Here is a 14390-nt window from a genome sequence, read left to right on the forward strand (position 1 = left end):
CACTGGTAAAGTAACACAACTCACCGGTCTTTAATTATATGCTAGAATGCTGCATGTATACACATGTACATGTATATACCATGCCATATGAGAAAGCTTGTTTCAAGGGCCTAGGGTATACTCTAGGACAACAAAACATTATTTCATACACAGGTCAGTAAGGTGCCTGATACTGTGATAGGCAGTCCAGGATTTGTCCTTCTATTGCTGTTCCTTCTGGCTAGTCTGTAGTAACATACTAGTCTTCCTGCGATTTTACCTACACTCAGCTGTAGAATCTTTCTTCTCCTTAACAGATCGTCGCCCGCCAGATTGTGAACTTCCTCTGTCCTTACTTGTATCTCTTAGTCCCACAAAACATTTGAAAATAAATGACTAGTATCAAGTTAGAAGGAACTTACTCCAAAGCAGCATCCGTTGCCCTGAGGCCAGACAGGTTTAGTGGACTGTACTAGCAGCATTTGTACAGAGTCTGGATAGTGTCTGTAACATACCTGAAGTAGACCATATCATTCAGTGTCTAGTTTGTGTCCTGAACAATGGATTCCAATGACATGATTCATCGATCATCCTTCAACCTTGTTACAACACCTAAAACATGCCCAATTAACACATTAGCCCCATCCCGGCGCCAGCTGCAACCAGATTGTCACGCACCAAAATCTTGCTGCATTACTTGGACTAACTAGAGGGTTGTGGATTCTGCATCAGCTTTTTGCAAAGCCTTCAAATTGATCCACTGCGATTTTACTTCAGCAAAGAGTCGTGTATGTACATGGCAAATGCTTGGCACATTTATCATGTTGGTCATGATGTCTCACCGATATTGACAAGGCCATTACACATTTCTAACTCTAACAGTTCTTTGAAATCGATAAAAGGTCTCCCATTTTGGCTAATATAAGTAGAAGGCAGTCCAAAACAGCACCTACATTTGAGCCATTCCCTGTTCTTCCGTCCTCTCAAGAGCTTGAAGGGCCTTTCCTACAGATTTTGATGAAACAACGCACAGTACAGTCAAAATATGCTATTTTTCACTTGTAAAAGGTAAACTATAAAAAAAACGCAGACAACAAAAAAGGTGTCTATACAGTAGCTATCCTACCACCCAAACCTGCCCAAAGCACGACGCCCTACCGGCGCAACGCCGCGCCAGCCACTGTCTCCCCGCACGAACAGTCCCGCCGGAATCCGGAGTGCTTCGCCTCGACGGGTTTTGCTGGGGTGGTGGGGCTTCGGCGAGCGCAAGACGTGGCCGGGAATCGAGGCTGACCCAGACAGAATGACGCCATGCTGGGGTTGCATTTTGGGTGATGACGTCATACCTTCCGGTCCAATAGCCACGCATAACAGCAATAGCAATGAGGAAGGTGACAGACGGTCACCGAAACGTCGGCTGAATAAAAGACTTGGTTGTGTAAAAAGAGTCCTTCACTCACTTGATTTACTTAATCCTTTATTTCCCAAACTCTGACATGATATGCAAACAATGTCCAACTTAATGTTCTATCATATATATTTATTAATGTGACAAGTATCCAACCTTATATACAAAAACAGTCATATTCTTATGGTAAGAGCAATGTTCTTGTAAAAGCATAAATGATCCATTTCAAATATTTATCAATACATTATTTGCTTTTTCATACCACAGTTTATTTTCCTTCAATTACATGAATGCACACAACTACGAACTCTTATTTACCATAAATTGCATTGGTGTGGTATTACAAAGGAAATCTCGCTTCCCTATACATAAGAAACCATAAAACGTCTAGGTTGCTTTGACAAAACTTTACAAATTCCTGCTAATAACAGTAAGAACTTCACAAATACAAGAGCAAAAACAGTCAAACTGCCCAAGGCGACCACCCAGGGGACCGAAGAAAAGCGGAGAGATTCGCCTCATAACATGACTGAGACAAAAATGTTTTGCAATGCTTTAATGTCAAATACTGTAAACATCTTCAGTCCTGTGGTGAATGCATGTGGGGAGGGGGGCACATGGCACAATTATAGTCGAAAAAAAACATCGTCCAGCAGTCGAGGCAAACTGGCTGGTTTTTCCATTATTTCTCATTAGTTATCGTCCATTATCAACAGGTATCGGGTCTTGAGCGGACCCAACTTAGGGTGGTCGCTGTCGCGTTGTCCAGGTGATCACCTTAGACAGGTTGTTTAATGCTTGCGTCAATGGGGAAATTTGTTGGGACCGAAAAAAGCGGTCACAATGACCAGGTGGCCAGCTTGGAGACCTTGACAGCTTTTACTGTAGTTACCGATGTAAGATGACATTGCCAGTCACCTTACACCGGTAGGTAATGTTATGTAACTGTAATACTGCCACCTTGCAAAAGAAGAAAAGTCGAGTTTGATACAATTGATACCATTGATATCATTGAACCTTTGACAAAACCTTGTTTATTACCATACCATATGTAATTGTCGTACTTTTCTCCGTACAAAGAGGAATCTATTGTTAGTTTTTGGGTTCTGTTAACTTCCAATTATTCCGTTGACAATGCATTCTTTTTTTTATTAAAACAGCAAAAAAACAAAAGAAAAAAAACAAATACAAACAAGATGGCGTCGAACTCAAGTTCCATGAAACTTATATCAACGGCGCCATCTACAGAAAATGATTAAACAAATATATGGTAATTACATGGACAAATATGTAAATATGCAAAATACGAACAAAACTAATTGGGGTTTAGTAAATGAAATTCAACGAGCGCAAGTCGCAACCCCAGTACATTCCTAATAACAAATAAACTCTTCTTATTTGAGTTGAAACATCTAGTCATTACTTCTGATTATATAGTGATAGCGTTGCCTCATCATCAGGGTCTGGGACCGGGAACCCCTGACCTGATGATGACCTATTTGTGACAGTCTTGGTTGTTACGTAGTTTTCCATTTGTATGTAGTTTTCGGTCTACTGTTTTTGTTTATCATATTCAGTTTTCTTTCCTTTATGTTTTTGTATACATGTATGTTGTTTCTATGCAAAACACACTTTTCTTACACCAGTCACCTGAGGACACACCCTACTACAGAGGGATGACAAAGCGGTCCTCGTCAACCTGACGGACGAACGACACCAGTACTACCAAACGATAACGAACACTTCAACATTGCTTGTTACTACAGCGACTTCGGATTAGGTTTGGTATCAAGTGACAAAGTGCTTAGCCCAATAAGTATTGTCTGTTGCGTTTGTGAAGCCGAAGAAAAAGACTTGCTTCCATTCACCTGATACTGGCCCTTCTTCGTCTGTCCTGTGCAGATGAACTTCTTCCAGCACGTCAGTTTCTTCCGCCACTTCGTCATGTCTTCTCTCATCACACAGTGGAAGATGAAGATGAAGAGGCCCTGGAGGGTGTTGAAGATGCAGAACAGGTAGGCGAAAACCGTGCGCGCGTCATCGATAACGAAGAAGCCGAACACCCATGTGAGACCAAACAGAGCCATGATGCTGCCGGCTCGACGAATCTGGCGGGTTATCCACTGACGATCGACCTCGGTAGCATCAGCACCTATACCTGAAACGAAAACCGTCGAAAAACATTATTTTTGTTGTGTTTTGTGTGTCTGTGTGTGTCTATGCGTGCTTGTGTACGTTTTTGTGTTTCTTTGTATATATACTGTACGGTGACCTTTAATATCACAGGCAAACGCTCCGTAGGAGGCAAGCGCAAGAGGTTTAAGGACCAATTGAAAAGCGACCTAAAGTCCTGCGGCATCGAGCCACAAAGCCTAGAACAACCTGCAGCTGACAGAAACCGCTGGAGGCAGACATGCTCGACAGCTGCTGAGCTATACAAATCCAGATACGACCAGAAGGCGAAGGCCAGCAGAGTAAAACGTCACAAGCCAGCTCAGCAGCAAGGCCAGTACTATTGCCATACGTCAACGAGGTTTGCGGCCGTGTCCTGGCTGCGAGAATTGGCCTCATCAGCCACCGACGAACCCACCGAGAGTTAGAGACTACACTGAGTTACGTCATCATCGAAATCGATGGACAGCCTTAAGTAAGTAAGAAAAAATATATATAGGTGAGTGTGTGTGTGTGAGAGAGAGAGAGAGAGAGAGAGAGAGAGAGAGAGAGAGAGTGTATGTGTTCCATAATCATGCCTATCTAGATCTATGGGACAGTGTTCGGATCGGGCACACGTACGGTTCTTGATAGTCACCACGTATACGTCGATTTGCAGGCTCGGTTCTTGGTGCGCATGGACTGTCTAGAACCGTACTTGAGCACGCTTCTTGATGAACAAGCACGTCGATTTGCAGACTCGATTCTTAGTTTGTGTGTATGTGTGTATGGTTTTGTTTGTGTGCATGTGTGTGTGGTTTTGTTTGTATGTATGTGTGGTTTTGTTTATGTGTTTGTGTGTGTGTGTGGTTTTGTGTGTGTGTATATATGCATGTATGTATGTGTGTGTGTGTGTGTCATTGACGCGCACGCGTGTGTATGTCTTTTTCATATCTACCTCTTAACTCTTTCTGTTTCTTTTCTTCTCTGACCAGTTTGCGCATGACCAAGATGAAGACCAGCAGGTTGAACAGTAGGATGAGACCCGCTGGGATTAAGAAGGCGTAGATCAGAGGTTCACGTGCCAACCAGCAACTGTAAATAAATAAAGAAACAAACAAACAAGAATTATCCATGCATGTAGCTTTGGTTTCTGGAATATGCTTACCGACATTCGTTCTGAACCCACGCATCAGGACTGTCTGACCCACGCATCAGGACTGTCAACATAACTCATGAGAGCAAATTACGGAGCTATTCTGCAAAAATGCAAAAACATAGTAGAGTATTTGACTTACAACTTGCACGAGGACATTACCATTATGCATTTAAATTAAACCATGGGTCTAGTACGCGACAGGGATTCGGCACCAGACTGTACAATTTGAACCACCGGGGCATACACCTATTTTTTGGAAAGGCGTATTGGGTTCCTTAACGTGTGTATGGTGTATCTCATATCTGTGAAATATCCTCAAGATCAAAAGCACAGCAGTGAGACTTCATTGCCACATCTTTGAAAACATTACTTACGATTTCTCCATTGTATAATTGTAGAGACTTGAGGGCCCAGCAGTTGACAGCGTAGCAACAAGAGGAAAGCCTGGAGAAACATGTCAAAACACTCTACAAACTAGAGTTCCACGGCATTCGCCAAATGACGTTAACCTTTCTTTTCCCCAAACAGTTTTATCTTAACAAAGTATGACATTCTAGCATTTCCTTCTGATTTGCAAATTGGGTCCTTTTTTGATAAATTATGTTTGTTTATGTGTTCACTTTCATTTAACCCAAATACCCCATATATGAAATTCCATGCAGTTACCAGTTTGGAATTATAACATTTTCTCATTAATTATGCAAATTAAGTCTTCATTTACATAATAGATATCTGCCTATATTTCTCTCGTTCTCAATTTCACATGCAACAGGCTTGAATAGTCATGGAATGCAGCTGATTTATAGAATCTCCTTATTAATTATGCAAATTACATCAAGATTTGTATAACTGTCATCTAATTACTCCAAGCACAAATTAAACTTCCTACATACCGAGACTGACGACGATCCACTAACCGGTTCTTGAGTTACCGTCATTTAAATATTTTCAACAAACTCCCCTGCAGTTCCAGGAACAAGCTGCAAGGGGGCCCAAAATCATGTCACTTCTTCGCCAGCACAAGAGCTACCTACCATCAATTTCGTGACCCTAGCTTTTCTAGATCATATTAAAACGGAAAGTTTCACTGCAGTACCATAACAAACTGACAGGGGGTCCAAAATCTAATGATTTTGGGGTCTCATCAAGACATCAAGACATCACACACACACACGCAGAGAGAGAGAGAGAGAGAGAGAGAGAGAGAGAGAGACGTGAAGTAGCGAAGGTAATGAACCTTTTGTTTCTAAAGGCTGAATAACTACAGGAGCTAAAATGTATTAATACAATATATAAAAATATGTAACTATATGTTTACGACACCTACCGTATGCGTGGACCAATTGGAATTAAGTACCCATTTATTTATATAGATGGTTTACTGATTATGGGAAGAAACAAAAACTCACCCCACGCTACAGCTCCAGCCTTGATGACGAAGTTCTCAGAGACATGGTCAAACACTTGCACAACGGCTCGGTACAGGTTAACGGCTTCCACTGCCATCCACATCAAAGCAGCCAATAGGAAGTAGTGTAACAATGCTGCCACAACCTTACAACCAATGGGAGAAGCCGTCCGGTTGATACCAGTGAGAAAGATGACGAGAACGGCCAACAGAGCCAAGCAGAGGTTGATGAAAGCGTGTCGCTGGTTCTTAGTATGACCTGTTCTGGTTCGGCGTTTGTCTCTTCTGGAGTTAGAAATACATACCAGGCCATTGTTATACTAACACTGAGTTTGTTTTTCCTGTAGTTAGATGATGTAATTAGAACCACGTGATTTCTAATAATGTCTTTCATAGAAGTTGGAAACACATAACCTGACTGTGCTGACACGTTGGAATACGAAACATGTAACCTGTACTGGCACTGTGTTAGGCCCGCGCCAACTTTCATCTCCCATAGCGCCTGAACGGCTTGCGCTAGGACCTTGAAATTTATTGACTTTTCCTAAAATATATCTGGCAACAATTTCATATTTTAAAATTACATAAGTGACATTATGACATGCAGATTTGTTAGAAAGGAAGTATAATTAAACATGAAATTTCTAAGTTTATACCAAAATTACTGAATTTTCCAAAAACTGCCTTTTAGAAACCCTTTGCCATGGCAACCCCAAAATCTCTAACTTGTCTAATTAATATGAAAAATATCAAAAAAATATGATATCTAAAAAATATGATGTCAGATATATTTTTTTTGAAAAGTCACCAAATTTGATGGTTCTTGCGCCGTTCAGGCGCTATCCGAGGTAAAACCAAATTTGGTGGTTTGATGAAGAAGCCCCCCCCCCGTCTGAATAGGATTAAATAATGTTGTTTGCATAATCATAAAATACTTTCATATATGGCATTAAATGGTTTGTGACCCGGTATAAAATGTAAAATGATTTTTGTTCTTGGTCCAGCCGCTCAGACATAAGATTGCTTACCTTGTGACGATAAAAGAGAGTAGAGTCAAGACCAGACAAACGATGGAGACGACACTGCCCACAATAGTGATGATCTCTAGCGGTTTCTCATGGTCTCCAAAACCCTCGCCGGACACATCCTGAATAAGTAACAATCCAAATGTTAAACATGTATATAGCATATATAACGGTATGTTCTTAAACCGTGCTAAACTATGTGTTCATAGTATTACGTGAAATAAAATATATGTGCATTAGCAGGCAAGGATCGTCACACAAAATTATCAGTTGGAAAAGGCCATCTTCTTTAGATTTCATCATCAACTAGTTTCTGCCTAGTTTTCTCACTGTATTGTCTTGTTATCTGGAACATGGTTTAAATTTGATATTCAGGAGTAATAATAAAACGAGCAGATGTATTATTAAATCTGTGATTTTTTTAGCTGGTTGCTGTACAGTTCACCATCACTGAGCAGCAACATGCAATATACTTAACTGTTTGTGTTGTTACTTACAAAGATGATGGCGAAGTTGGTGAGGTGGTTACAGGCGCACGTGTACCGTCCCATGTTTTCGCCCATGCTCTCACACCCTTCAGTTGACCACGCGTCGGCATCAAAGTCCCAAAACACACATTTGACCTCCCTCATATCTTCAGGAACAAAACTCTCCTGTAAGGGGACAAAGGTGATGATAACCGGTTCGGGCAGGTCCTTAACACGCCTCCCTGCGATTCTGCCGCCGATGATGCGGGTTCCCACGGCACCCTGAAAAGGCCCCACGGCACCCTGGGAAGGCCCCACGGCACCCTGGGAAAGTTGGACGAAGAGGCTGCTGCTGTTGTAGAGCGTGTAACTCAGACGGACATCTGCGAGTGGAGCAAATGAATATCTCCTTGGATTTTGCCCACTAAATATGTATATAGCATAGCATGTCCAAAACATCAAATGTTAAAACCCAAAGCACTCCTGCATTACCAAAAAGTAATAAAGTTCTTCTTCTATATAAACCTCAGCTGAAAGTACATGTACCTGACATGTTTTTGTTCTGTATCATGCTTGAGATGTTAGGAGGTAACGAGATAGAGGTGTCAGCAGTTTGCGGAATGTCTCCTCCATCCTCCGTAGTGAAGCTTGTAACGTCGCCTTCCGTCAAGCTGTTAGAGTCATTTCCACTCAGGAAGAAGGCGAATCCTTAGAAAATAAACGGATTTTCTAGTTAACTTGACGTTTTTCGAAACAAAACACCCATGTGACTTATATAATGAGAACTAATCAACTATGTTAAATGAACAACACAGATATCAATTGTTTGCGCGTGTGGTTTTCCATCAGTTTAGAAATCTGACAGGAGAATTTATTATTACCGTAAACAGCACATGGTAGAGATGCATTGAATTAAAGATGTGTGAATTCCAATGTTACTTAACCGCAAAAGTCCATTTAAGTTGGTTCACTACACAATGAGAAATAAACTGTTCTCCAACTCAAAAGAAATTTTACTCGTGAGAAGTTTCAACCAAAGAGGAATGACTTCATCAGCTATGTTTTGTAGGAAATGACATGAATACTTCGCATTCATGTCGGGTAATGGCATAACAATTGTTGGATACAATGTCCAGTTTTTACTTACCTTGTCCCTTGTCCAACTCTTCTGGACTGATGTCAGCTGCATGCAGTGCCACTCCTGGTCGCACGGCGGTGTATGTATCCGTTGTCAGTATGACCGTATCAGCAAATGTCTCCAATGCCTGGACGGCTCTAAAAAGCGAGGTAAAATGATGTCGAATATCTTAGGATTGCAACATATGGTCATCAGATGGTCGTCAGATGGTCGTGTTTAGCGACCCTCTATCTCATTAATTCACTACAAGTAGAATTTGTGTTCTCTATCTAGTGAATCAATGAACTAGCGACTCTTTATCTCAAAAATTTACTAGAAATTTTGTTCTTTATCTAGTGAAATAATGAGATAGCAACCCTCTATGCCATTAAGTCACAAGAAGAAGTTTTGTTCTTTATCTATTGAATTGATTAAATAGCGACCCTCTATCTCATTAATTCACTAGAAGGAGAATCTGGATCCGTATTTATCTGTACGTAGTGAAATAATGGGATACGGCTGAGAGAACCCTTTATCACGTGTGAAAGTAGTTTCGACTAACATTGCTTTTTAAAATATAAGGCCTTTGATTGAAATTTAGCTATGCTATACTATATACACATAAACATTGGGATTGTCACTATTGGCATGTAGATAGTTTAGGAAAAGTTAACCAGAATTAATTCTCATTGGGAGCTAGTTCATATCATTTTTAAGTGAGGAAATTAGATTCTTAACTATCAAATCTGAAATACAAAGATTCTGACGATTTTTTTATCTGATGTAAGGAGCAATTGATTTCAATTGTGCATGTTTTTTTTTAAATATTGACAGCCTTTCAATGGCCATGCTACATGTAATATATGACCCATACAGCAAGAACGTTAATCCCCAAGAATGGAATATCAGGCAACACTTGCCCATATAAGAACAATAAGTAATAATAACTATTTTTAACTAGAAAGGCTGACATTTGCTTGGGAGCAAATACAGCATATTTCAGTCCATCTCCCTCCCACGCAAAAGTGGACTATTCCAAACTTACCCCAGTAATGATCTTAGGCACATAAAATGATTGAATGTGTGGGTCATTGCGCACGACTTACGTGCAACGTGACCTCAGGTAACCCGCAATGTTCTATGTGTTCGATGGCCAACGGCAGATAGAACGGACCACTCTTTAGATGGAACAAGGAACGGGTATAGCACTTTTGGCCCTTTTGTGGCCTGAAATAGCCATTTAAGTCCCCTAAATGAGTCATTTGGAAGTGGTGTATGCCAAATATGTGACTGCTATTCTATAGACACACGTTCGCGGTACCCTTATACCGAATTTCAGATCATTTGGTTGTAATACCGGGGCTCAGGATCCAAAAATCCATTTTTCGTCGAAAAATGCCCCAAAAAACCTTCATAAAAATTTTTTAAAGGCATGTATCAAAAAGATGAAGAAATAAAACACCTGGGGGTATTGGCCCACTCTACCTCCATGCCAAATTTCAAGTCATTTGGCTGGCAAATGACAGAGTTGAATCCATTTGACTGTTTGGCAGGAGGAGGAGGAGAAGAAACATGAGAGGACACAATATATTTCATCCATACCATATGGTACGGACTGAAATATAATAAGTAATAACAACTAGTTTTTGAATGTTAAAAAGCAAAACAGCGGATGTTAAAAAGAAAATCGAAAAGAACTCATACGTCGGGACTTGAACAATTAGTTTTTGAGCGTTAAAAGCAAAACAGCGACTGCTAAAAAGAAAATTTAAAAAAGTTCCACACCGCGGATCGAAGTCACTATGTGCAGACACCGCCATTGGCATTCATCATCGCTGCTGATTGAGCTATTGGATTGCGAAATTGCCTTACTGCCTATGCAACCAACTACTAGTATACAAAGCGGTCCGAGCAGGCAAACGAAGCATCGATTGAAGCATGAAAGCCCGTCTTTAAAAAGAGTAACAATAAAACGCATTGACATTCCTGAGTAAGAACGATGCAGCAGGCAAACGTAAAAGTGCAAATATAATAGAGAAACATTGAAACTTCGCTATGACTTAATTCAAGCGACAACGACATCTAGCGACATGCGGCGACTCAGCATGTCTGCATGGCCATTCACCCATTGAAGGATTGAACTGTTGAACCATTGAACGGTTGAACCAACCTTCGCTTTCGTTACATTGCACATGCCACTAGGGCGTCAAACGCAAAAAAATTAGATGAATAGCTGAAGATCCAAGTTGACCAGTGGATGAACCAACCTAGTACCTTATCAGGGGGATGTTGAGCCGAGTTTGTAATGGTCAGAGTCGTCGAACATCCATTTAATAAATTATCCAATAGTAGAGTTTGATTTCTCTTTAAATATTGTTTACATGTGTGTATAACCTTCATCAATGTACAGATATGTTTTGCTGCATGGTTTACTCTCGGTTATACAGATTGTAGTGTGTTACGTCAAAGTGCAGTTGTATCGGCTATAAAATACACAGGCTATAAAATACACATGTGGGTACAGGCTATGAAATACACATGTGGGTACAGTATAGATTTAACAGTTTGACTGTGTGTTAGGCGTTACCTGGTCGGCCCCCTCATTTCTTCTTGACTCTGCTGAAGAACCGTGACGTTCACTTTTATCAGGTTGTCTACAGTTGTCAGAAGGGAGTCTCCGATCTATGGGATATAGTAGCCTCCGTTACAGACAACAACAAGTTTCTTCATCTTCGCGCCCTCATCTCGATCGGTTATGTTCAGTAGAGCATATCAAACAGAATTTGGCAAGGGATTCGAATCGGAACCTGATGATTATGATATTGCTCATTTCCGTATAGACGTATATAATAAGAACTTGGCACCGCACAAAATCCACTTTTTACTCACACCTTAAAGGTTCCGTTTCGTCACTCGCGTGTTTCTTTACTTTGTCTCTCTGTGCTTAAAGGACAAATCCAATACTTTCAGTTTTGGGGCCTTTCCACCCAAAATCCTATTTGTAAATGGTGATTTATTGGTTTCTGCCAACCCCGCACATATTTGCGGTTATATCTGACCCGCTCAATGTTCCCCGGCTAGAGCCCGATTGTCCGCTAGGCGGCGCAGCGACTGTAGATTTGACGTCACCGTTTCCATTCTGCTACTAGCGAAAACAATCATGGCGGGCGCATCTGGACTGCATCGGCTGTGAAACCCTTCCGTTTTGAGCCACAGACAGTAGTGGTGTCTCTGACCCCGATCCAGGCGATGAGAACGTTTGGGAAGGAGGTGACGTGGAGACAGAGCGTTGGAGGTTGGACGATCGATGGGTTTGTCAAAGGGTTGAGTGAATTGCAACGTAAACAAACCGCGGTACCGACCTGTTAGAGACCGGCTCCTGCACGCCCTGCCGGATCAGATCCCAACGAAAAATCAGCAGAGTTCGGAGGTTTGCCGGGTGGAGAATCACATCGAAGTCAGGGTGGTTTCTAATGCATGGGTGGTTTGGACCGACGTTCTTTTTGAACAGTGTCTGGCAGGTCGTGGCAACAAACACTCCCGTACAGAGGGCAATTCCAGGCAGTTTCCACAGCGGCACCAGTCCCGGTTCCCCAACCTCCAACGCTCTATCTCCACGTCACCTCCATCCCAAACGTTCTCATCGCCTGGATCGGGGTCAGAGTCACCACTACTGTCTGTCTGTGGCTCAAAACGGAAGGGTTTCACAGCCGATGCAGTCCAGATGCGCCCGCCATGATTGTTTTCGCTAGTAGCAGAATGGAAACGGTGACGTCAAATCTACAGTCGCTGCGCCGCCTAGCGGACAATCGGGCTCTAGCCGGGGAACATCGAGCGGGTCAGATATAACCGCAAATATGTGCGGGGTTGGCAGAAACCAATAAATCACCATTTACAAATAGGATTTTGGGTGGAAAGGCCCCAAAACTGAAAGTATTGGATTTGTCCTTTAAAGAGATAATTTTGTGCAGTGGAACAAGGTATTGGAATCTGGTAGACATCGGATTGTCACTGCTCTAAACTCTAAATTGTTCTAAGCTCTAATAACAACGAACTCCTGTCTTTAGTTAAATCGTGTATAAAGATGTACATGAAGAAACAAAACCTTTACGCATCTTGAAACAGTATCAGAGAGGATGGTCAGTAGCAAAAGCCCAGGAAAATGTAAAGTAAAATCTGACCTGCTCAGTGGCGCTGGCGTTGACTATTTTCTGTAAAGTGGCGATAACGGTGTCTACATCACCAGACGAGAGAGATTCAGCCTGTGTTGTGATCACCTGAAGTTCCGTTGCCACAGATAGAGCCGTCTCGTTGTTCACTACAATCTGCAAAATACACAAACCTCCGCTGCAGTACGAAGAGAAGCAAATTTAACCATCCCAAATATTATCCCGTTTTTAATTGGGGTATAACAAAATCAAAAAGGAGTGAAAACTAGACAAGAGAGACAGGAGGTTTTTCAATTATTTTCTTTTTTTAGATATTATTTCAGTACGTTATGCGTTGGGTAGGTGGTAACTCTTAGTACGTCTGTGGGCATATTTATTTGAACAGTACAGCTCAAAGAAAAAAATATACCAATCCGGTAGAATAACATGTAGTTACAACACAATCTTTCTCACTGCAAAACCCGTAAGAACTGGTAATGTTAACCTTGCAAACAGTACCGGAATTTCCAATAGTAGTAGATGAGGGGCAAGTGACGTTATTCCATTTACTACTATATTTGGACGAAACTACCGAGCTTAGATTTTATTTAGTCTGTCATTGTCAAGTTAGGTACTGTTTACAACTGTACTGGGATGTATTACCATTTGTAAATCTAACTTTTCACGTAGTAATGTATAATCACAGTGTTTGGTGTAAACTCTTACATGGGACGATTTGGTGTAAACACGTACCCAGGACAGTTTGGTGTGAATATGTTCCCGGGACAGTTTGGTGTAAACACGTACCTTGGACAGTTTGGTGTAAACGCTTACCTGAAACAGTTTGGTTTAAACACTTACCCGGGACAGTTTGGTGTGAACACGTTCCCGGGACAGTTTGGTGTATATACTTACCCGGGACAGTTTGGTGTAAACACGTATCTAGGACAGTTTGGTGTAAACACTTACCTGGAACAGTTAATGGTTTAAACACTTATCCGGGACAGTTTGGTGTGAACACGTCCCCGGGACAGTTTGGTGTGAACACTCACCTGGGGCAGTTTGGTGTAAACACTTACCTGGGACAATTTGGTGTAAACACTTACCTGGGACAGTTTGGTGTAAACACGTACCTGGGACAGTTTGGTGTAAACACCTGGGACAGTTTGGTGTGAACACTTACCTGGGACAGTTTGGTGTAAAAACTTATCTAGGACAGTCTGGTGTAAAACCTTATCTAGGACAGTTTGGTGTAAACACTTAACAGGGGCAGTTTGTTGTAAACACCTACCTGGGACAGTTTGGTGTAAACACTTACCTGGGGCAGTTTGGTGTGAACACGTCCCCGGGACAGTTTGGTGTAAACACGTACCTGGGACAGTTTGGTGTAAACATCTGAGACGATCTGATGTGTGAACACTTACCTGGGACAGTTTGGTGTAAACACTTACCTGGGGCAGTTTGGTGTGAACACGTCCCCGGGACAGTTTGGTGTGAACACGTCCCCGGGACAGTTTGGTGTAAACAT

At 41.7% G+C, this 14390-nt stretch overlaps 1 protein-coding gene across 1 annotated transcript; it reads right to left on the bottom strand.

The window, feature by feature from the left end:
• Positions 1–2843: 2843 nt before the first annotated feature.
• LOC109471668 (adhesion G protein-coupled receptor L3-like) lies at positions 2844–14390 on the bottom strand. The gene is made up of 12 exons (XM_019771004.1): positions 14314–14390; positions 12896–13061; positions 11302–11396; positions 8745–8872; positions 8144–8305; positions 7628–7980; positions 7134–7252; positions 6107–6390; positions 5072–5141; positions 4497–4633; positions 3256–3539; positions 2844–2882 (listed from the first exon to the last, which is right to left on the bottom strand). The coding sequence occupies exons 1-12, from the start codon at positions 14388–14390 to the stop codon at positions 2844–2846; spliced, it is 1914 nt and encodes a 637-aa protein (XP_019626563.1).

The sequence above is a fragment of the Branchiostoma belcheri genome, unplaced genomic scaffold (genome assembly GCF_001625305.1).
Source record: "Branchiostoma belcheri isolate BF01 breed outbred unplaced genomic scaffold, Haploidv18h27 scaffold253, whole genome shotgun sequence".
Classification (NCBI taxonomy): domain Eukaryota; kingdom Metazoa; phylum Chordata; class Leptocardii; order Amphioxiformes; family Branchiostomatidae; genus Branchiostoma; species Branchiostoma belcheri.

What these genes read in the sequence shown, in the direction of transcription:
- LOC109471668 (XM_019771004.1), bottom strand. Translation starts at nt 14,390, where the DNA reads ATGTTTACACCAAACTGTCCCGGGGACGTGTTCACACCAAACTGTCCC. An exon ending in AGAGTTGGACAAGGGACAAG is followed by an intron (nt 8,306 to 8,744) that starts GTAAGTAAAAAC and finishes TTATTTTCTAAG; the next exon opens with GATTCGCCTTCTTCCTGAGT. An exon ending in CGAAGAAGGGCCAGTATCAG is followed by an intron (nt 2,883 to 3,255) that starts GTGAATGGAAGC and finishes TGTCACAAATAG; the next exon opens with GTCATCATCAGGTCAGGGGT.